Source organism: Sarcophilus harrisii, chromosome 2, assembly GCF_902635505.1.
Source record: "Sarcophilus harrisii chromosome 2, mSarHar1.11, whole genome shotgun sequence".
In the NCBI taxonomy this organism is placed as follows: domain Eukaryota; kingdom Metazoa; phylum Chordata; class Mammalia; order Dasyuromorphia; family Dasyuridae; genus Sarcophilus; species Sarcophilus harrisii.
The window spans coordinates 141,570,307-141,593,096 of NC_045427.1; the positions used below are offsets into that span (position 1 = coordinate 141,570,307).

Here is a 22,790-nt window from a genome sequence, read left to right on the forward strand (position 1 = left end):
TAGTTGGCATTTATATAGAACTTTAATGTTTGGAAAATGCTATAAAAACATTTCATTTTGTCCTCATGACAACTCTCAAAAGTAGGTGATATTATTCCTATTTTATGAGGAAACTGAGACGAGCAGAGAAGTTGTGACTTTCTTTGAATCACCCCAGCTAGGAAGTGGCAGTGGCAGTTGGAAGAACCAAGTTCAGACACTAACTAGCTGTGTGACTCTGGACAAGTCACTTCACCACTGTTTGCTCCAGTTTCCTCAATTATAAAATGAGGATAATAATAGCATTTACTTCACAGGGTTATTTGAGTATCAAAATAGATAATATTTGTAAAACCATTTAGCATAATGCCTGGCACATAGTAGGTACTATATAGATGCTTCTTCCCTTCCCTTCCCCTGAGGCTGGATTTTAATTTAGGTCTTTTAATCCCTTGTCTAGTATTCTATCCATTGCACCACCTTGCTGCCAGGGGATAAATGGTTAAGGAGGATGTAGAGGTAGAATTGATAACTAAATACACAAATAAATGTGGTGGGTCAACAAGGAAGATGTGAGAATGGTTAAGATTCTAAAGCTGTAGAATTGGGAGGACATTAGCTCCCATAAAAGAAATAGGGAAGTTTTATTGTATTTTAGCAGCAAAACTGAGTTCTGTTTTGTATGTGTTAAATCAAGCTCTTTATACAGAGGCAATATTTCCACTTAAGTTTTTATCCATCACTTTAAATTTGTTCCCCTCCCCTACTTTTGCCTGCCCCAAGAGCTATAAAGATGCCTCTTTAACATGGCTACCCTTTCAATATTTGAGTTTTGACTTTGCTCACTTTTTTGGTATTGCCTGGTTTGACCTTTTCCCTTCTTGATCATGACATGCATCAGTAAATTTGTTGGGAAGGCATAGAATCTTGCATGTATAAGCACCAATAAATGCTTGCTGAACTGTTGTTCAATAATATTGACAACATTTAAACATACTTGATTGTAATAAGAAATGAACCAGAAGTCTAGAGTTATCTTCGTTATCTTTTTTTGTGCCATGGATGCTTCGGTAATCTGGGAAAGCCCACAATCTTAAAGAACCCAGCTATAAGACTGAAGCAACTAGGCACTTTGAAAGAGACACAAGAGGCTGATTCCAGACTAATAAAACCATTCCCATTTAAATCATTACCTTCCCTTGGACCCCCATGGAAAGAGCTCGGGACACTGAATCCAAAAACCCTGTAATCGAAATGCTCCCAGGAAACCAACCCCTATACAGCCATCACTGAGGGAAGCAGTCACTGGAGAAGAGACTCACCTTTTTTTGCCTCCCTTCCATAAGTGCTCCCAAAGCCCTGGGAATAACAGCACCTACCTTCAGACCACTTACCCTGATTGCAGATCAGTACCTATAGCCATGAACCCATTCAACCCTTGTAGAGATGTAGTCTATTAGTACTGTAGACACAGCTACCAAAGATCCAGAAAACTGATCATTTCTTACCATAAAATCCTTGGCATTGTCAAATGCTTCAATAGCAGAAATGAAATGATTTTGCCAATGGAAATGATACAAAAGAATATACATTACTTTGTTGGTAGTGAATTGGTCCAAACATTTTATAGAACAATTTGAAACTATGCCCAAAGGGCTACAAAACTGATGTTGAGTGAAGTGAGCAGAACTAGGAGAACATTGTTCTCAGTAAGAGCTACATTGTGTATAGATCAGCTTAGCTCTTCTCAGCAATACAATGATCCAAGATAATTTCAAAAGACTTGTGATGGAAAATGCTATTCATATCCAGAAGAAGAACTATGGAGGCTGAATGCAAATTAAAGCATAGAATTTTTACTTTTTTTCTCTTGGTTTTCTCTTTTTTTCTGAATTAACATTCTGAATTCACAACATGACTAATGTGGAAACAATTATGTTTAAAATGATTGTACATGAATAACATATTATATTGCTGTCTTGGAAGGGAAGGAGAGAGAAAAATTTGGAATTCAGAAACTTCTAAGATATTTTCCAACATTTATTTTTATATGTCATTAGAAAAAAATAAAATACTCTTAAGTCAAATCCCCCTCCCCCAAAGAAATGAGTTCAACTATTTAAAAAATTATGGAAAGACTTTCACTAAATAATGAAGACCAAAATGAGCAGAAGCCAGAGAACATTGTATATACTAACAGCAATATTGTTTTAAGAGCAACTTTGAGTAAATAGTAAGTTATTTTGTCTGTTATAAATACCCAAAGGACATATGAAGAAAGACACTATCTGTACCAGAGAAAGAACTGATAAATAGAAGTGTATGTAGAATAATTTTGCACACACACACACACACACACTACACATTCCTATACCAATTTGTATCTAAAGGTAGCTGTCTCTAAAGTGGAACAGGGGAGGGAAGAAAAAAAAAGAAAAAAGTTTACATGATAATTTTGTGAATAGGAAAAAGGAATTTTGCGAAAGGAAGTTTGTGTGTAGTAAATTTGCAGTTTCATGTAAAATCATCTTTTAAAAAAATTTCATAATAAATATTTTATTCCATAATAAATGCTTGTTTTATTCCATAAATGGAAAATAAAATTTCAAAACAAATGTTACAGAAAAAAAGAATATGATTACCATCTGCTTTGCCACTTGCAACCTAAGGACCATGGAATGTTTTCATCAGATTTATAAGTGAAATCTTCTCTATGTGTCATTGACCCCATTAGAATGAGAATTTGCCAGTGGCACCACTAATCTATAGCCTTCCCCTTCAAAAGAGCAAAGAAAAAGAATCCACATATGCAAAAATATGGCAGCTCTTTTTTGGGTACCAAGAAATTGGACACTTCAGTTGGGAAATTTCTGAACAAATTATAATACAATAATAACAAATTATAATACAAAATATAATACAATAATAATGAGCACCATTGTGCTGTAAAAATGATGAAAGGCATGGTTGCAGACACCTGGGAAAACTTATCCAAACTGATGCAAAGTGAACAGGATGAAAACAACAGCAACAACATTATAAAGACAGTTTCTAATGATGATTACAAATTCTAACCATGAGAACCAACAATGAAGCATATTACTCCTGACAGAAAGATGATGGATTTGGGGTGCAAAATCAGACATATAGATTTTTAAATATGGCTAATGTGGGAATTGTTTTATTTAACTTGCCATATTAAAAGGGTTTTTGCTTTTCTTTTTTCTTTTAATGAGAGAGGAGGTAGAAGAGAAAATAATAAATTTTTGTCAACTGAAATTTTTTTTAAAAAGTATTGTGAATGCCTTGAGAGCAAGGATTATCTTTTCCATTTGTATTTTCTTTGTTTAGCACTATGCTTTTACACTTTTTTCATTCATTCATTCACTTATTCCCCAGCAGTGATACAGTCACTCAGGCTGAGATGATCATTGTTCTGGTACTCATAGGTTGTTTTGTCTTTATTAAAACTGAACTTTTGTGGTTTCAGGTAATGAAATGTATAAACTGAAGAAATATAATCAAGGCTTCACTGAAAGTAGAATTAAAGATGTGTTTGAGGGAAAAGTATGGCATGTCAAAGAATATCTTTGTGTGGATAGTCATCACTGACATTGGCAAGATGGGCAGCAGCCTAATGGACATTGTCTCTTTTTGGGACATAAGAATTCACAAAGAGGAGGGGCATGACCAATTTGTGGGCAAGATCATGACAAAGTGAGATATATAAGGATGGCTCCTGCACAAATTATGAAAAAGTGAATGAAATCCTGCAGTGGAACAAGGAAGGAAAGCAGCTTATTATAAATGAGGATGATGAGTTATTGACCATCATTGCCTGCACATACATATACTTTCAATAGTATTTTATTTTCCAAATACAGGTAAAGATGGTTTTCAACATTCATTTTTATAAGACTTTGTATTCCAGATTTTTTTCTCTTCTCTTCCTTATATTCCTCCTCTTCAAGAGAGTAAGCAATCTGGTATAGTTTAAATATATATACAATTCTTTTAAACATATTTTCATATTATGTTGTGCAAGAAAAATCAGACCAAAAGGGAGAAAAGTATGAGAAAGAAACAAGCAGACAAAAAACAACCCAAAGGTGAAAATATTATGTTTCTAACCAAATTGTTTTTCATAGTTCTCTCTCTGGTTGTGGATGGCATTTTCCATCCTGAATCTATTGGAATTGCCTTAGATAACTACATTGGTTAGAAGAGTCAAGTCCATTGCAGTTGATCATCACATAATCTTGCTGTTACTATGTACAATGTTTTCTTAGTTATGCTCACTTCACTCAGCAGTTTGTGTGAGTGTTTCCAGGCTTTTCTGAAATCAGCCTGCTCATCCTTTCTTATAGAACAATAATATTCCAATACCTACATGTATCATAACTTATTCTGCCATTCCCCAACTTATGGGCATCCACTCCGTTTCCAGTTCCCATGCTAAGCACTTTACAAATATTTCATTTGATTCTTGTGACAATCTGGGAGGGAGGCGGTATGACTCTTATTTTACAGTTGAAACACTTGTTAAAAAAGAAAATAAGTCCATATTCACATGTAAGTGGTGGAGGCCAGATTTGAACTTAGATCTTCCTGATTCTAGATCTAGCATTCTATCCACTATACAAGATATTATTGGAGATATATGTGATATGAAAACAAAGGCAGCAATAATTTTAAAAAATAACATGCAGGAATGACAGACACCTAATAAAGCCTAATAAGGGTAATAGCCTGATGTCCTGCAAATGTATTTAAAAGGTCTTTAAAATAATAACATAGGTGGTAGGGAGGAGAGAATTGCTTATATTATTCACAAAGGATACCTATATCATAGAAAGTACCTATAATGAAGAAAAAACACTCAGAAATTCAGGAGACAAAATCCATAGAAAGAGTAGTAATAAAAATCTTAAAAAAAAATAAAAGAGTAGTAACAAAATTAAGTGTCCTTGCACAGATACTTCAAATTTAGGTAATAAGTACAAGAAACTAAAGTTCCCAGTATAAGAAGGCAAATTTAACTTCAGAGGTATCACTGAGTCTTGGTGGGCTGAAACTTGAATCTGAAATATAGCTCTGGGTGGGCATAACTTGTTCCAAAGAAATAGAAGATAAAGCAGAAGAGATCAAGAAATGTTTATAATGTGAAGAAATTTAGGAACCAGAAGTGGGAATCATAGTGGAGAACATTTGGATGTGAGTGAATGGAAAAAGAAACAGAAGTGGTTTTGTCTTTGGATTATGCTATAGACTGTTTTCTGTCTCATTCCTTACCTAGGCCTTGGTCATTGAATGAATGTTGCCTCAGACACATTGGGGCTTAGGAAGGGACTTTAACTGAGAAAAGCTAAGGTCATCTACTACATCCCTGGCCATCACCAGTTGTCTTGACTTTTGTCTTGCTACTGGACTTAGATGGCTTGGGAGGGGAAAGTGAAGTTCATGACTTTGTACAGCTCTGCCTCATTTAATTCTTTTCAGGAGTATGTCAGAACACCACCCTTGTGATATCTTTGGTCCTTTTAGAAAATGAAAGACAAAACAAAGTGGCAAGTACCTTAAGGACTGGGACTACCTGTTGGCATCCAAGGGTGTCAAGAAATAGCTTCTGTGTATAGTGCAGCTATTGTTTTAGACTCTATCTTTTCAGTTGGCAGTGTTAAATATTATAAAAAGAAATATTACAGTCATTAGGTTATGGGTCTCAATGTGCTAAGGAGGAACATAAAGAAAATCTGATACTGAAGTGCCTGTATGTTGTTATGTGAGTGGCCCCAGGCAATAGCTCTTTAACAAGAGCCCAAAATAAGCCCAGAGCTTCTGTGTCCCATTCATTGCTGATGGTGGCGTCCTTCATATTGGCCAGCCACGCTGTTTACTGTTGCTTACCATACTGTTACCATCACTGTGGGCTTTCCACCATGATGACGAAGCCATGTATTGATGGCCAGTACTAACAAGATTCATGGCTAAAGCATTTTCTCCAGTAGTACAGGATGAAAAAGATACTGGGGAATGAGCTTCCTATTTGCCATAGAAAAGAATTTAAGTAGCTAGTGAAATAGAAAAGATCAAAGTGGACCGAAGCATATCTGGGACTGAGAAGGACAATGAGTACCCCCACAAGTTCATTCCTTACCTGGCTGAAATCCAAGACTCTTGCCAAGATATTGTTGCCAAAAGTTGATGCAAATTAGAGCCATGATGTTCTCTAGGGAGCTGAAATTTGAGAAAAAAATCATTTACATAAGTGGTATGTTTCTCCATTCATATAAGTGGCTCTTTTGAGAGGTGAATTAATTTGATTTTATTACCCCTCATCTCTCCTTTTTCCACTTTTTCAATAAAAAGCTAGACATTGTGGAAAAATAGTCCATGGAATCATGGAACATCAGAGTTGATTGAGGCCTCAGAGCCAATCTTCCTAGCCCAATCTGTACCTAAATTTTTGGATTTACTCTCTAGCAAGCATTTATTGTGTACTTACTCTATTTACTATGTGCAAGTTGCAGTTAGAGACAAAATGAACAAATTTCTAGCTTCAAAGGGCTTACATTTTAATTGGAGCATACAAGATGTAAAAGGATAGGTATTTAGATGTTGATTTTTAGCAATTGGTGAACTCAGAAGAAGCATCTTGCCAGAGGTGGCAACAGAGTAAGTTTAGCCTTAAAGGAGATTCTAGATGCTAAGAGAGGGACTGCTTTCCATGTATTGGGGACAGCTTTTTGCAAAAGTACTGAAATGGGAGATGGATTGCTGAGTTTTAACAACTTGATAACCATGAAGACTCCATTTATTTCATGTCAGACACAATCATTAGGCACTCATAGGTGGAGCTGGCTAAGGGGAGTCTAGCTTTTCTAGAATGAAAGGATTGTGAAAGAGAACAGCAATATGAGGCTGGAACACAGTAAGTTAAATTCCAAATTAAGAAGTTTGTGTATTATCTTAGGAGCAAATGAAGGTTCTTGAAAAGGTTCTTTAGTCATGTGATCCTACCCATGTCTTGGATCATTTTGGCAGCTATTTGGAGGAAGTATTGTAATGGAAAGCCTCGAAACGATTAGGTGGTTATTTACAATAGTCCATGTAAGGTATGGTAGGTGTCTGAATTCACGTGGGAAGGGGGTATAAGAATGGAGAGGAGATGGATATGAAATATGTTGTGGGAGTAAAATCACATGTGCAGGTGAGGGGGGAGTGACAAATTTAAGATGATTTCATAAAGTAGTGAACCTGAATGATTTGGAAGGACAAAAATACCCTTGACAAAGCAACAGGCAAATTGGGAAGAAAGGTAGATTTGGGGGAAGAAAATTCACCTATATTTCTCCTCCACCATCTTTGCCTGCTTTTTGGCAGGGAGGAACCTGACTTGGTCAGGTACCTTTTAAAACTTACCATTCTTTTCTGACATATTCCATCCACATAAGACAACTACTATCTTACACAGACTCTGAATCTATTTATGTGGATACATGGGAATAAATTCACCATTTCCTGATTCAACTAATAATCTTCTTTTTCTTGCTGAACATGAAAACCCAAAGATGGTGGTATGCTATTATGCACTTAAAATTTCCTTTACCAGAGGCAATGAGAAGGTGCAGCATTTAGAACAGCAGCCCTAAAGTCATGCAGGAAAATCTGGGTTCAAATTCAACCTCAGCCACCTAACACTTATTAGCTGTGTGATCCTAGGTAAATCACTTTATCCCAATTGCCTCACCCCCTCCCAAAAAATTCCTTTATCAAGATCTGAGATTCCTTTTATGTCAGCTCTCTTAGTTTTCCATTAGTGGAAGAAAATGTGTACTTTTTTTTGGGGGGGGGGGAAGGGAATCTCTTAGCCTTCTGTTAGCAGATGTGTCCTATTTGCTAAACCTCACATGCAGTGAATTTAGCAATCCCCAAAGAAACACTCTTGAAGCTTAATCTTGGGACTGCGCAATATCGCTCTTGTCATTCTATAGATCTGACATCTCTGAAAGTTACCACAAGATGATCAAGTAGTTTCTGTTTCAGTTGATGATCTGAGCAAGCATAGTAGTAAGTTTCATTATTATTCAGAAGTGTCTTTGGTGAGTATGGCTTATAGAAGTGGGGGTGGAGAACTTTGGGGTTGGAAATGCCCTATCTGGGGGTGGTTGTGAATCTGACTGTGGTATTTACTAGAAGGTTCATTATTCATGTTTCTTTATTCATTACTTTTTGGGGACACAGTGTGCACAGCTACTTTTGATTTCCTGGAATAAATGAGTTAGCTACTGGAAGATGATAGTTGCAGCTGGTCATCTTGGTGATTTGTAGGACATCATTGCCTAATAGAGACTAATCTGCTCAGAATCTCACTCACCTGATTTGTGAGTCCCTGATCAGGACTATCTTCCCATGAGATTTCCAGGCCATGATCACCTCTGGCTTCATTTGTTACTTTGGTGATTTCCACCTTCTTGTCAATAGTTTTGCTCTTCCTCACCTCCTATTCCCTGCACTTTTGATGTCAGCTTCTCCCATTAGAATATAAGCTTCTTGAGGGCTGATATTCTATGCCCCATTGGACAAATGCCTCTAGGCTAGCAGATAATCTTTTCTATAAAGTTGAGACCAGACAGAAATAGCCAGAGAGAAATGGCATCAAGGGGGTAGGGCAGACATTTGAAGAGTGGTAATTCTGGGTCTAAGGAAGTAATGGTGGCTGGTAGTTTCCTTTTCCATCTGAGAGCTTGCCTATTATCCTGCAGCAATGTTCTGCCTGGGATGAGTAAGAGACAAAGAAATAACTGGGATCCTTTGTAGTCCAGCTGAAAGTGTCAATGCACTAGGAAACATTTAGAGAACATTGTTGTTGCCAGGGACAGTGTAAGCGGGTCAGTGGCAGCATCTTCTGGGAGCAGGTTCTGCATCTCCAATTCTGTGGCTCCCACTTGGATTTTCTCATTTCTGGCAGGTGGAAAAGTCAGTGGGGGAACATTTAAATTATGAATGGAAACTTTGGGAGCATTTATTAAGCTCAGTATGTGAGTTGCCTGCATCTCCCTGTGAAAGTGTCTGACACTAGGCATCTGAACTGTGTTTGGGAAATCTTGGGCTTTGCTCTATGTATAGATTACAGTTGTGGGTAGCCAGAGTCTAGGGGAGCCTCCTGGCTTATGGTAGAGTCTAGAGGGGTAACTAAGCTTTCATGTTATTGTGATTGGGACCAGGCTCCATATCACTTATTTTGCTATACTATTGCCAATATGCCACCCTATGTATTTGTCCTCCCCAATTAGAGTACAATATCTTTTGTCCTGTTGACTGATTAGCATAGTACCCAGCACTTAAAAAGTAATCTATCTTTCAGAAATTCATAAGAAAGTTTTGGTAACTCTCATAAAACTCTGCCTGCTTCATGGCCCCACCCTCACAGGGGTCCTCAAACTACTGCTGCGGGCCAGATGCGGCAGCTGAGGACGATTATCCCCCCACCCAGGGCTATGAAATTTCTTTATTTAAAGGCCCACAAAACAAAGTTTTTGTTTTTACTATAGTCCGGCCCTCCAACAGTCTGAGGGACAGTGAACTGGCCCCCTATTTTAAAAGCTTGAGGACTCCTGCAAGGTCATCACTTGAAATGTAAATGGTGATGGAAGAGAAAGTTTCTGAAGCATGGAAAGGAGGAGTGGTCAGGAGCTTTTTGGCAACAAAATGAAGGACTTTACTCTTCCATGGCCTGGATGTACCTTTCTGTAGGTGATTCTAAGTACTAAGAGGCGGTGGCTGTGGAAGAAGCTGGTCTGATAGAGGAGGAAATAAATGCAGATTCTAAAAAACTTAAAATTTAAATCAAAAAAATTTTTAAAGACTCACAAACAAAAAGTGGAATATCCGTGTGTGTGTGTGTGTGTGTGTGTGTGTGTGTGTGTGTGTGTATACACAGCTAGAACTTTCTGCCTGGAAAGAGAGCAAGGGTAGGTAGCAGCTACCCACTCCACTTCCAGCATCCCCAAGGCACAGTTATATAAATAACTTGAGGAGCCCATAAAAGATAGTAGACAGAGTAAGCAGGGACTGAGCTAGACTGAGCTTTCTCCTACCCAGCAGTGGGGCCTTTTCTGCTAACAGTGGCAGGGAGCTGAGTCTGAGAGCATGGGGGATTCCCTGACTAGTCCCTAGGAGAAGAAGTCTAAGAACTTGGTAGAGCTCTTTGAGCAGGCTTCAGCTTAGCCCCAAGGCCTAGGTTAAGGATAAGAAAGGACATAAGCATTCTTTCAGCACTTCCTCTGTGTGCCAGGCCATGGGCTAAGTGCTTTACAAATGACTCTCATCACAACCTTCAAGGGTAGATGCTGTTCTATCATCCTACAGCTAGTGTCTGAGGCAGGATTTAAACTGGAGCAGTTAGGTTGCTCAATAAATAGTCAGGACCTGGAGTCAGGAAGATGAGTTCAAGTTCAGCCTCAGACATTTCCTAGCTACGTGATTGATCCTGGGTAAGTCACCTAACACTGTTTGCCTCAGTTTCCTCATTTGGAAAATGAGCTGGAGAAGGAAATGACCAACCACTCCAAGAGTATCTTTGCCAAGAAAATCACAAATGGGGTCATGGAGAATACTCAACAACTACCACTTCCTGATTCTAGGCCCTGCCCCTTTTCCTCTAGCCAGCAGGAAGCTGCTCTTGTACATATTCACCATTACTTGTAGGTAGTTGGAAACTGTAACATACCTAAAGCAAGCTGCTTTGATTTGGAGAGGAAATAGAAATGAGGAGCATAAAAAACACTTGGATTTTCAAGTCCCAGCCAAGCAATGAAGGAATATATTGCAGTGGTTAAAAAAAATTGGATTCATATTGAAATTCTCCCATGTCAGAGAAGAAAAAAAGAAAAAGCAATAACGCTGGGATTGGGTGACTGGTTTGTTAGTTTTCTCTATATTAAAAAAAATCAGAGAAGATGAAAACTTATTTGATTACTGAAGAGAAAATAGCATTAACCACATAATCAAAGGCATCAAATGAAAAGTAGATGTAAATATGAAGACTGAAGTGGACAGGACCTTCCCCCATTGAATTTGTGACTAAGGACATACAGAGATAATTACAGTCCAATTTCAGTACACACACACACACACACACACACACCACAAACTGTCAAGACAATGAGGACTAGGTAGACCTATACTATTTATCACCTCCAACCCTTTTAGTTCCCTTTTATGTTTTGTCTCCACCATTAAAATATAAGCTCCTTGAGGGCAGACCACTGTCTGCTTGTCAAATGCTTGACAGTAAGGCTTATTGATTTGAACTTGTTCTTTATTTACTAGACAACTATTAAAAAAAAGAAAGAAACCGTTTTTATCTTACCAAAATTGTTCCCCTTTCTTACTTTTACTATTACTTTTCCACTCCCTCCCCCCCATTTCTAATTAATTGCTAATTTTGGTTAATCTTGCTAATTCATGGACAGCTAGGATGTGCAGTGGATAGAGTGCTGGGCCTGGAGTCAGGAAGACTTAACTGTGGTCTCAGAGGCTAACAGTGTGACTTGAGACTAGACATTTAAGCTTGTTTGCCTTGGTTTTCTCATCTATAAAGTGAGTGATAGAAGGAAATGGCAAAACCATTCCGGTATCTTTGCCAAGAATGGGAACATTAAAAGTCGGAAGTAACTGAGATAACTAAACAGTAACAAATTCTTGTTGATTCTACCTCCATGACTTTTTTTTTTTTTTTTTAAATGTCTGTCTCCTTCACTCACATGGCTACTCACCTAATCTAGGCCCTTATCCCTTCTTGACTGTATCATTTCAATAAACTCCTAATTGGTCTCCCTGTTCCTAGCCTCTCTCCTTTCCAAAATATTCTTAATACAGATGTCTCAAGAAGCTTCTGTGGCTCACTATTATTGTTTTTTGGATAAAATAAGTTTTTCAGCTTGGAGTTTAAAAATTTCATGTTTCATTTTTTGATTCCAGTCTGCTTTTCTTGACTTATTTCATATTGCTCTACTTTAAATATTCTTTAAGTTTCAGCCAAATTTGCTCTTCTTTGAAGTTGACATTCCATTTCCAATCTCTGTGTAAATTGTTCCCCTGGAATGCACTCCTTCACCTTTACCTTTTAGAATCATTAGCTTTTGTTAAGTATTAGCTCAGGTTCTATCCTCTATGGATAGCCTTTTCTGATTTCCCAATTATTTATATTTTCTTCCTTCTCAAATTATCATGTATTTACTTATCCGACTACATGTAATATAATATCCTCTTAATTAAAATGCTGACTCCTGAAAAAGAGCTGTTTCATTTTTGTCTTTATTTTACCCCAGTGCCTGACACAATGCCATATATATAGTAAGTGCTTAATAAATGCTTGGTAAATTAAATCTTTAAATTAAAGTCCCACTTTAATTGAGTTACTCTAAGCCAATGGTATTAGATACCTGCATGTCTCTACATGCAGTTTGTTTCCAAACTCTCCAGAACGTCAATTCACATCAGTGGATCCTGCTGTAATTGACCAGAATAAAATCAGAATCTTTTCACTGGAAGTTGTCCAGTGATAGTTACCTTACCAGAGTAAGGAGAATTGCATGCCAGTAGAAAAAGGCATTATTCTACTTACTTGAAACAGATTTTTTTTTTGCTCCCTTGAAAATTCCTAAAGAATTGTTATTAGAATTTAATGTAATTATAACATTAGTTTTAATAATCTTTCTTAATTTGATTAAAGAATAAAATGAAGACCTATCTTCCTTTGTGTACTGACTGAACCACTGGGGGAGTATTAATTTTTGATATGCTTTTTTAGGAAACGCTTGGGGGGGTGGTATTCATTTCCTCACTTTCTGGAAAGAGCCAGTAGGCAAAAGCATACAAAAAGTCTTTTAGAAAGTTTTGCTTTCTCTGTTCAAAGAGAAAGCCAAAAGTTGTTATGTTGTTATAGAATGTAAGCTCCCTAAAAGGAGGGGCTGTTTTTTAGTTTTAACTTTGCATAAACAAAGCTTTGAATTGATACTAGGTTCTTAATAGTAATAATTATAATAACTGGTACTTATATAGGGCTTTAAGTTTGGAAAAGCACTTGACAAATATTATCTTATTTGATCCTTTGAAGTAGATGCTATTATTATCCTCATTTTATTTTATTAATTAATTAATTTGTTTATTTTTGCTGAGGCAATTGGGGTTAAGTGACTTGCTCAGGGTCACACAGCTAAGAAGTGTTACATGTCTGAGGTCAGATTTGAACTCAGGTCCTCCTGACTTCAGAGCTGATATTCTAATCACTATGCCACCTAACTGCTCCCATTATCCTCATTTTATAGTTGAGGAAACAGATTAAGTGACTTTCCAAGGGTGATATAGCTAGGAAGTGTCTGAGATCAAATTTGAACTCAAGTTTTCCTGACTGTAATCCCAGTAGGGCTCTATCCATTGTACTACCAAGAGGAGAAAGATTATATAATTTTATTATCTCCTGCTGTTATAGGATGTTACAAGTTGAGGGGCTGGGTCTGTTTGAAGGTAAAAATTAGCATGCTACCATAATGAATGGGACTTGATCTCTATGGGGTACATATGACAGGAGCAACAGTAAAAGGACACAACGTTATCACTGATGAGGCTAGTTCTCTCCCTTCACTCTTCTTATGTTTGTGTGCTCATAATCTATTGAGTTTGTGGTTCTGTACAAAACCCACTTAGACCCCAAAAGGATGCTCTCATCTTATAGATGAGGAAACTGAGAACCTTGATTTTGTCCATCATAGTTTGTCTACCTTCTATGATACTGTGATTGTTCAACCTTCATTCTCAGAGAAGACCAATGACATCAAGAGAGTGATGTCTTGACCTGAAAGTGAATTGGATTTAAGTGAGGCAGAATTGGGCAAAGTCACCAGCCTTACTCTCTCCAGCATAGTCAAAGAAGTGGCAAACTATAGGTCAGGACAATTGTCGATAGCTCCCAAATGATTGGGAATCTGATGATTTGGTCGTCAGGATACAGAAACGCATTACACCAGTTTATTTTACAAACTGAAAGGATTAAGGAGCAACAGGGAACAACTCTTGCAAGGGGCATAGAAATAACCAGTTAACATGTTTACTTATTAAATAATGGTTGTGTTTTATGAAAGCAATTATTAAAGTTATTGTTCACTTTTTAAAAAAAAATTTTTCATTAATATCTTTTGATTTTACAATAGCTTGATTTCACCCTGTATTTCTTCTCCACTACCTTCTGGAATACTATTTTATTTAAGATAGAATTTAAAAAGAAAAAAATAAGAGAAAGAAGAGGGGGAAAATTCAGCAAAACTGATCAAATACATTTTAAAAAATCTGCTACTATATGTTTCACACCTATGGATCTCTGCAAAGGAAATCTGAAAATTTTTAGATATAGGAAATTGACAAAAGACACTGTGTCCAAGTGCTCAAGAACCTGATAATTTAGCTTCTGGAAAGAAATCTTTTTACTGAATAATATAAACAAGTTTGAATATTACATAGAGAAAACCCCATAATTGGAAGAAACGTTTCCAATAGAGACTGGCCATCAGCACTGAGGAGATTGAAAAGGGCAAAATCAAGATAAAAAGTTGGCAGAACCTGGCCCCATTCAGGAGGCTTCCTTTCCTAACATACTTGTGCAGGAGTTGGTGTTTGAAAAGTGAAGGAAGAACAGCAAAATAACCAGTTCAACTGCATAGTAATTAGAGCTCTGAGCCTTGTGTTAGTAACATCTGAGTTGAAATTTGGCCACAGATACTTACTGGTTGTGTTCCCCAGGTAAGTCCCTTAACAAAGGTTTTCTTCAGTTATAAAATGGGAATAATAATAACATCTATCCCCTTGGATTTTTGTAAGGATCAAATTAGATATTTATAGAATGTTTTGTACTTAATACATACTTACTCCCTACCTTAATAAACCAAATTTTTCCTCAGTCACAAAAAGAACAGATAGAAATAAAGATATGGTGAGGCAAGTCTCTGGTTAGGCATTAAGTATTTTCCTAATTGGAGAGACTGAACTCAGATGTTACTTACCCGAGGCTCAGGGCTCTAACCACTATACAACTGAATTGATTATTTTGTTGTTTTTCCTTCACTTTTGAAGAGGACTAATGATATGACGGGATTATGCCATAATTTGTCCATGAATTGAATTTAAGTGAGGCACAGTTGCATAAAGCTGTCAGCCTCAATCTTTCTTCCAGAGTCACCAAAGTCTAATGGCAAGACAAATGTCAAAATGTCAAGGGTGATGACTTGGGATGCATTGAATGGCCTTGGTCTTTTTTTTGATGTTTAACCAAGCAATTAGTAAGCTATACAACACCTGCTTTAGTCATCTTCAGGGTTGCTGGAACAAATTGTTTTCATCTGCCCATTCTGCGGGGATGAGGGGTGGGAAGTCATGTGCTTGGGGTAAATAACCCCTAATTCACCGAGAGTTTTGAACCCTGCTAGTTACTCTCAACCCAGAGTCCATGTGCTGATGGTTTTACTGGGGTGTAGCTGCTGCACATTGCTACAACTTCTACAGCCACAAATGAGAGATGAGTGCTAGGTAGATATCAGTACCAAAGGTGGATGAACATCTGTGAAAGGAGTTCAGCAAGTTCTCATAGAAGAGGTGCTAGTGCTCCTTGAACACTCCATTTATCCTAATTGATTATCCTAATAGATAGTTATCAAGAGGGAAAACTGATTTTTTCTTGGGACCTCCCTCAAAGTGAGTTCTCCACTCTAAGATTTCTACAGAAACAATGATCCTCTTCTATAACTTTCTTCTCTGCCTTGACTTGGTCTTCCCCTGGCTCCTCAAAGGTGTGCTGGAAATCCCAGGTTGTTCCAAATCCTTGAATCCAGACCCTCAGAAATTTCCCTCAGTTTCTTAATCTGTAAAATAGAAATAATACCTCCTGTAATGCCCACTTCACAGGATGTCTATGAGATTCCAATGAAATAATATAGGTAGGGTGTTATATAATTGTCAGTTCTTATTTGTTTCAACTGTCTGAATTGTAGATAATTTCCACAGTAAAAGAATTTTACATATTACAAAACCAAAACTTATACACTTTATATTTTGTGAGCACATCTTTAGGCTTTTTATACAAACCAAAAATATTTTTATGCATTATTCCTTATATCTTTTATTTCTACTTTTAATTTTAATTCTTAGTGATAGCTCCGAGTATCCTCTTGGTCAAAGTGTTAGTGCTCCACCTAGTGGTTATAAAAAGAACTTTTAAAATAGTGAGCTTAGCCAAGTCTTTTTAACATGTTTGTTAAGGGGTTCTTATAATGTTATTATTTATAGTTAGGGACACACGACAGTATGGTGTTGTGGGAAGAGTGCTGAGCTTGGTGTCGGGCAGACCGGGCATCCAAATTCCAGCTCTGACATCCAGCTATGTGACCACGGGCAAAGGCACTTACTTCTCTCTGATTTCCTCATCTCTAAAAACATTTTTCAGCGCCCACCTGGAAGAATCGGTATCAGGCACAGATAGGTAAAGTACATAAAATTCTCCTTAAACTTTAAAAGTTAATAGAACTTGTGTTCCAGTAGGCACTGAGGGTTTAGAGACACATGAGATTAGTTGCTTGTTCAAGAACGGATAGTGGGAGAAGGCAGAAATCGTAGGTTATTACGGATCTGGAGCAAGAACTTAATGATGTTAACGACTCATGCCCTGTGGAAGAAATTATGTTGAGTATAGGGCAGATCCACGAAGACTTACTTAGTCCTTGCTCTCCAAAGCTTGCAATCTAGTTAATAAAGGACACCATTTGACAGCAGCACTGGTGACATTAAATTTTAAATTTCTCTTTGGGTTTGCACCTCTTGTGAGATAATAGCAGCTGTATCTCTAGGTTTTAATTGTCCATATCCTGGTGGAGAGAAATGTTTTCAGGAAGCATCCTTAGCATGGCAGAAAAATACCAAGGAGATCATTTTTGTAAGTATATGAATTCCAATGTGGTAGAGATTTCTAGGGAAACAAGTATATCTGTTACATCTTGAAACTTATTTTTCTGTATTTTTTAACATTTTTGAAAGAAAGCTAACAATATGAAAATCTAAAACATTTCATTATGTTGGGAAAATAGACCTCTAAGGAAGGGTTCTTAACTTTTTCAAGTTAGCCCCTCGTGGCCATTTGGTAAAACCTAAGGATCCTTCTCAAAATGTTTTAAAACACATCAAATAAAATACAGTGGATTACAAAGGAAACCAGTTACCTTGAAATAAAGATGGAACTTTCTTCTTTTCTAAATTAATGAATTCCATCTTCTTGACCCTAGCTTAAGAATCACTGTGCTCCTAAGGTACTTGGTTTATAATCTGCCTCTTTAGAAATCCCATTACCTAGCATACCCACAGATAATATATTCACTGATTTTGGTTAATAGTTATGCATTTGTTACCAGTGCCCATTCTCATTGCTGCAGGACCAATTTGAGAATCACCTCCATTTTTCCAGTTTGTCCTCTGATGAAGTTACTCAAAATAGCAAAGAACAGATCCCAAATTATGCAGTTGGAAGTAGACTGGGAAAGAAAGAGTTTGGCTAATAGCCAAAATAGATAGAGACCCTCAGAAAATCAAGGATTGCCTGTATCTTTCTGTGGTTCTCCCCACCACCCTTCTTCCTCTCTATTGTTTATTTTTCTTCAGGATTTTTTTCATTTAGGCTTGTTGAAAGGCTTCTTTCATGTGAAGTATTCCTGACCATATCATAGTGTATTGCTTCAGCCAAGATAGACTTTGTTTATTCTCCACCCAACTCCCATCACCAAGACTTTTGTGTTTGGGATTTAGTTGTAGTTTTGGCTTAAAATTAGTTTTTAAAGTCTTTTCTTATGTGCCACTTTGAAAACTTGAACATCAATTACTTTTGTGGTCTTGGGATGCTTTTGTTCAGGGTTTTCCTTCCCCACTTCTTTCTGGATTCTGTGTTTATTATAAGCAAGTGTTCTACTTAGAGGAGAGATTATTGAGTTTGCTTTTTGCTGATTTTAGAGTTTTTTTAATTTGTTATAATTTAATGTAAAAGTTAATAGACTCAATGAAGATGTTGTATAGCTTTTGATTTGCCAAGATTTTTTCTTAGGTTTTTAAGGCGTCCTTTCTTTCCATTGAACTATTTTAAAAAGGAACCTTCAAGAGAAGGGACCAGAATGGGCAAGATTCCCTTGAGTGTCCTTTCCTCTCATGGTTCCTGTGAACCCAAATCTCTCCCCTGAATATTATCATGTCTAAGTTTACACAAAGAAAAAAACCCCTCAGTTCTCCTGCCATTACTCAGGCTACAGAAATATCAACTGTAAGACTTTGATTCAACAGAAAATTCAAAGCACCCAAAATCTGAGCCCACAAGCAGTCAAGAAAATTCTTCTTCCATCTTCAGTGGGCCTACCTCCTCCAGAGACTTTAGGCTGTTCTTCAGACCTATAATTCTATATTGGTGCTGCTCCTTCCCCTGATTAGGGGACAGGGGAAAGTGCTTGAGATAAGACTGCTGGAGTTAAGGAACTTGTACAATTATCCCTTCTAATCATATGGATTAGGAGTGCAGGGCCCCCATGATTTGGAAAATCTGTGGAAAATGTTTTGGCCCGCTCTTCATACCAGAGAAGAAGTCTTAATTATTATGAAATTAAAAGATAAAACATTGATTTTATAAAATACTGTACATATATTTTATGTATTTCTGAGTTTCTAAACTTTTTCTGTCTCATCTGCTGGCTTTTGAGTGTCATCTTCAGTTTCTGCAAAACTCTCCCCAAATTCCCATTTAAATTTCTTATGCTGACCTGTGATGTGTTGAAAGCAGGACTGAGAATACCAGCATATAGAAGGGATAACTATACTTGGGTAATCCCTTCCTCCCATAGGATTTCATATAGTTTTTAGCCTTTCCAGACTTTTCTGGGATTGAGGGTTCTCAGCCAGAGAAAAGTACTTTGGATACATAGCAATTGACTTCTTTTAAATCCTGTTCTCAGACATCTTTTTTTTTTTTTTTTTTTTGGGGGGGGGGAGGAGGCAGTTGCCTTTAAGTGACTTGCACAGGATCACACAACTAGTGTCAATTGTCTGAGGCTAAATTTGAATTCAAGTCCTCCTGACCCCAGGGCTGGTGCTCTATTCCGCTGCCCAATTTAGCTGCCCCAAGGCATTATCTGTTTACTACTCACCATTACTGTGAAGATTTCTTTTGGTTATTGGTCTGACTAGGGGACCACTAAGGTACCTTCCAACGCTTATATTTTGTGATTCATAGAGATGCTTTCCAAGTTTGTTCTAATGCTAACTTTGGGATTTCTGCTGCAATCCAGACATGTTATTCAGGAAGACAGCCCTCCTGGTTTTTCATAGTCACTTGTGATGGAGGATCTCATGTATTCAGTGGGATCAACTGATCTCGGAGGTCCCTCCTTACTCTAAGAGTTGATAAGCCTACGAAATGATGTCAATTATAAGGTGTACATTATATAACAAGAGGATTTCAGTATCTTTGTATATTCACACAGAAGATAGGCTGAACCCATAACATGTTGAGAAAGCTTTTAGAAGAAATTTTACCTGATCCTCTTTTTTTTTCCTTTTAAATTTTCTTTTGTTATTTTTTTTTTTTTTCATTTACTAGGTTTTCCTGTAATCTATTTTCCCCTTTCCCTTCCCGGAAAGCTATCCCTTATATAATTTTTTTTTTTTTTGATGTATGTACTTTTTTTTTTTTTTTTTATTTAATAGTCTTTTATTTACAGGATATATACATGGGTAACTTTACAGCATTAACAATTGCCAAACCTCTTGTTCCAATTTTTCACCTCTTACCCCCCCACCCCCTCCCCTAGATGGCAGGATGACCAGTAGATGTTAAATATATTAAAATATAACTTAGATACACAATAAGTATACATGACCAAAACGTTATTTTGCTGTACAAAAAGAATCAGATTCTGAAATATTGTACAATTAGCTTGTGAAGGAAATCAAAAATGCAGGTGTGCATAAATCCTTATACAATTCTTTAAAAGAGAAAGAAAAGAAAAAAAAATTCAGCAAAACTGATCAATTTATCAAAATAATCTGATATTTTGAAGCAATCCATTCCACACCCACAGATAACTCATACTCTTCCACCTCAGCAAAGGTATGGGACAAGGTGTATTCTTTTATCTTTTCTTTCTTTCTTTCTTTCTTTCTTTCTTTCTTTCTTTCTTTCTTTCGGTAATTTTGCAACATTCATTTTCTCTTGAGTTGTGTGTGTGTGTGTGTGGGGGGGGACAAGGGAATTTATTCTTTCCATTTACATTATATCATGACTATATTCTTTTCCTGGCTGTTTTTTTTTCCCCACTACTTTGCATCAGTTGGTGTAAATCTTTTTTTCTATATTCATCCTGTCAATTATTTCTTATAGCAGAATAATACTATTCTATTAATTTCTGCTGGCACTCTTTTTTTATTTTTCAAATTATCTGTACCTTTTTTTAAAAAAACCATCCTTTTGGCATCTGTTTTTCACAGATACGACCTAAGTCTGGATGAAATGAGGGATTTGACATTTCAGAGAGTGAAATTTACCATGGGCTTACCTCAGTTAAAACGTGCAATTCAGGAACAGGTAAGTTTTGGGGTTTTTTTGCGTGTGATTTTGTGTAATCTATTTTTTAACATCTGTAATCATTTATTAAGCACCTATTATGTGTCAGGCACTGTGCTAAGCACCAAGGACACAAAAAGACACATAAAATAGTTCCTATTCATAATGTAATGGTTACAAGTAACAAAAAGTCCTTACTCTCAAAGTGCTTACATTCTAAAAGGGAAAACATTAAGTACATATATAAATATAAAATAAATATATACAAATATGTGCAAAGTAGCTAAAGACCAAGTTATTCGGAAAGCAGAATACTAGCATTTAGGATCATGAGAGACTTCATACAGAAAGTGGGACTTGAGTTGCATCTTTAAAAAACAGTAATAGCTTTTTATTTTTCAAAATACATGCAAAGGTAGTTTTCAACATTAAGGCTTGCAAAACCTTGTGTTCCAATTTTTTCTCCCTCCCTCTCCACCCCCACTCCCTTTTGAATTGCATTTTAATGTAATTGATGGACTATGAAGTGGGGTTAAGGAGGGAGTGCATTCCAAGAATGTGGGACAACTAGCATAAAGGCAAGGAGGTGAGTGATTATATGTCTTGTATAAAGAACAGAGGGAAGCCTCATTTGGCCAGATTTCAAAGGTCAGGAGGCAATGTAAAATCCAATAACACAAAGAAGAGTGCTTGAGATTAGGCTGAATAGAGCTTTAAAATCTAAACAGAGGAATTTGTGTTATCCTAGGAACAATAGAAAGCCACTGGATTTAAGTAGGGGAATCAAATGTTCAAATATGAACTTAACTGTCAAATTACTTTGGCAGCAGGTTGAAGGATGAACTGAATTGGTGAAAGAAGACAGCAAGAGCAATTCAAAGCTTGCTGCAATAAATGAGATTTGAGAATGGACTTTGAATTAAGGCAATATATGTGAGAGGAGAGAAATGTGAGTGATGTGAAGGTAAAAATGACAAAATTTATTAACTTATATGTGTAGAGTGAGGGGGATAGTAAGGACTACAAGCTAATTATGACATTAAAAACCTGGAATATTGAAAGGATGATAATGTCCTGAAAGAAACAAGGACAAGAGGAGTGTTTGATAAAAAATGGGCAAATAGGTAGAAGGTGAAATAGAATAGCATCACAAAAACAGAAAGGAGAGAACAACCAGGGGAAGAGGGTGATCAAACATATCTAGTGCTTCTGAGAGTTAAAGAATATCCCACTTTCCAGTTCAACAATCTCTTCAACTTCCATCACTCTCTACTCCTCTGCCAGATTCAGGAATGTTACCAGATGTTCTCTCCATCATCCCAAAATGTTCTACATTCACAATGAAAAATTCTGAAATTTATTTTTATGACTGTAACCTTTTTATCACTGCACCTTTCCTTATATCTCATTCTTTCATAATTCTTTGCCCTTCAATATAGCCACCAGTTCCTATATACCTCAGTAATCTCCATATCATATATTTTAAGAAACTCCTGAAACCATATCTGGATTATTTCTGTCTATTCATTCTCATTTAATATAGATAATTAGTATATTTCTTTCTATTCTTCATTCTTGTCAGTTTAAATTGGATTTTTATTACAGACCTTTATTTTTTGGTAGTTTTAGGGGAACTTCCACTAAGAAAATTTCCTCTACCAACATAGATTAGGAACTGTTTTGTTTAAGTTACTGTCCCAGGGTCACACGAGTCTTCCTTTCTTTAATGCTGTCTTTCTATGATATTGTACCATAATGCCTTCTAATTTTCTAAGTGATATTTTTTATAATTCTGTCAGTATAGTTAAGTGTCAGATGTCTTACCTCTTTCCACAGTGTTCTGATGCTCTAGCCCTTTATTTTGATTCTAACAATTACCTTGCCTGTTTCTTAGGACATAATCTCTATGTTGATCAGTAGAGAAATGAAAGCATGTTTTAGGAGATTGAAATAATTTTTAGGTGAAAAGTTCTGAATATATGTTGATTTTTGACTTCCTAGTCATTTCCAAGCCATATTACTTTTACTCCAACCATCTTCCTTATTTCCTTTATCCCTTCTTCCTTCTCCTATTTGAACTTTGGATTCATCCCCTGAGACCCTAGGCTTTGATGGCTGAGCTTTTGCGTTATCTTGCATGAAATCAGGTCTTCACATCACTTCCCTGACA

The 22,790-nt window shown here is 36.7% G+C and overlaps 1 protein-coding gene across 4 annotated transcripts in view; it reads left to right on the forward strand.

The window, feature by feature from the left end:
* Positions 1-22,790, forward strand: part of ACOXL (acyl-CoA oxidase like) — a 495,343-nt gene that overhangs the window by 21,294 nt on the left and 451,259 nt on the right. For 3 of the 4 annotated variants that reach the window (XM_031950985.1, XM_031950987.1, XM_031950988.1), the window contains exons 1-2: positions 16,290-16,513; positions 20,545-20,641. In XM_031950985.1, coding sequence (XP_031806845.1) covers positions 16,305-16,513; positions 20,545-20,641 — 306 coding nt within the window. In that variant the 5' untranslated portion in view covers positions 16,290-16,304. Of the gene's footprint in view, positions 1-16,289; positions 16,514-20,544; positions 20,642-22,790 lie in introns of those variants that run through there. The other variant, XM_031950986.1, reaches the window with a different exon arrangement.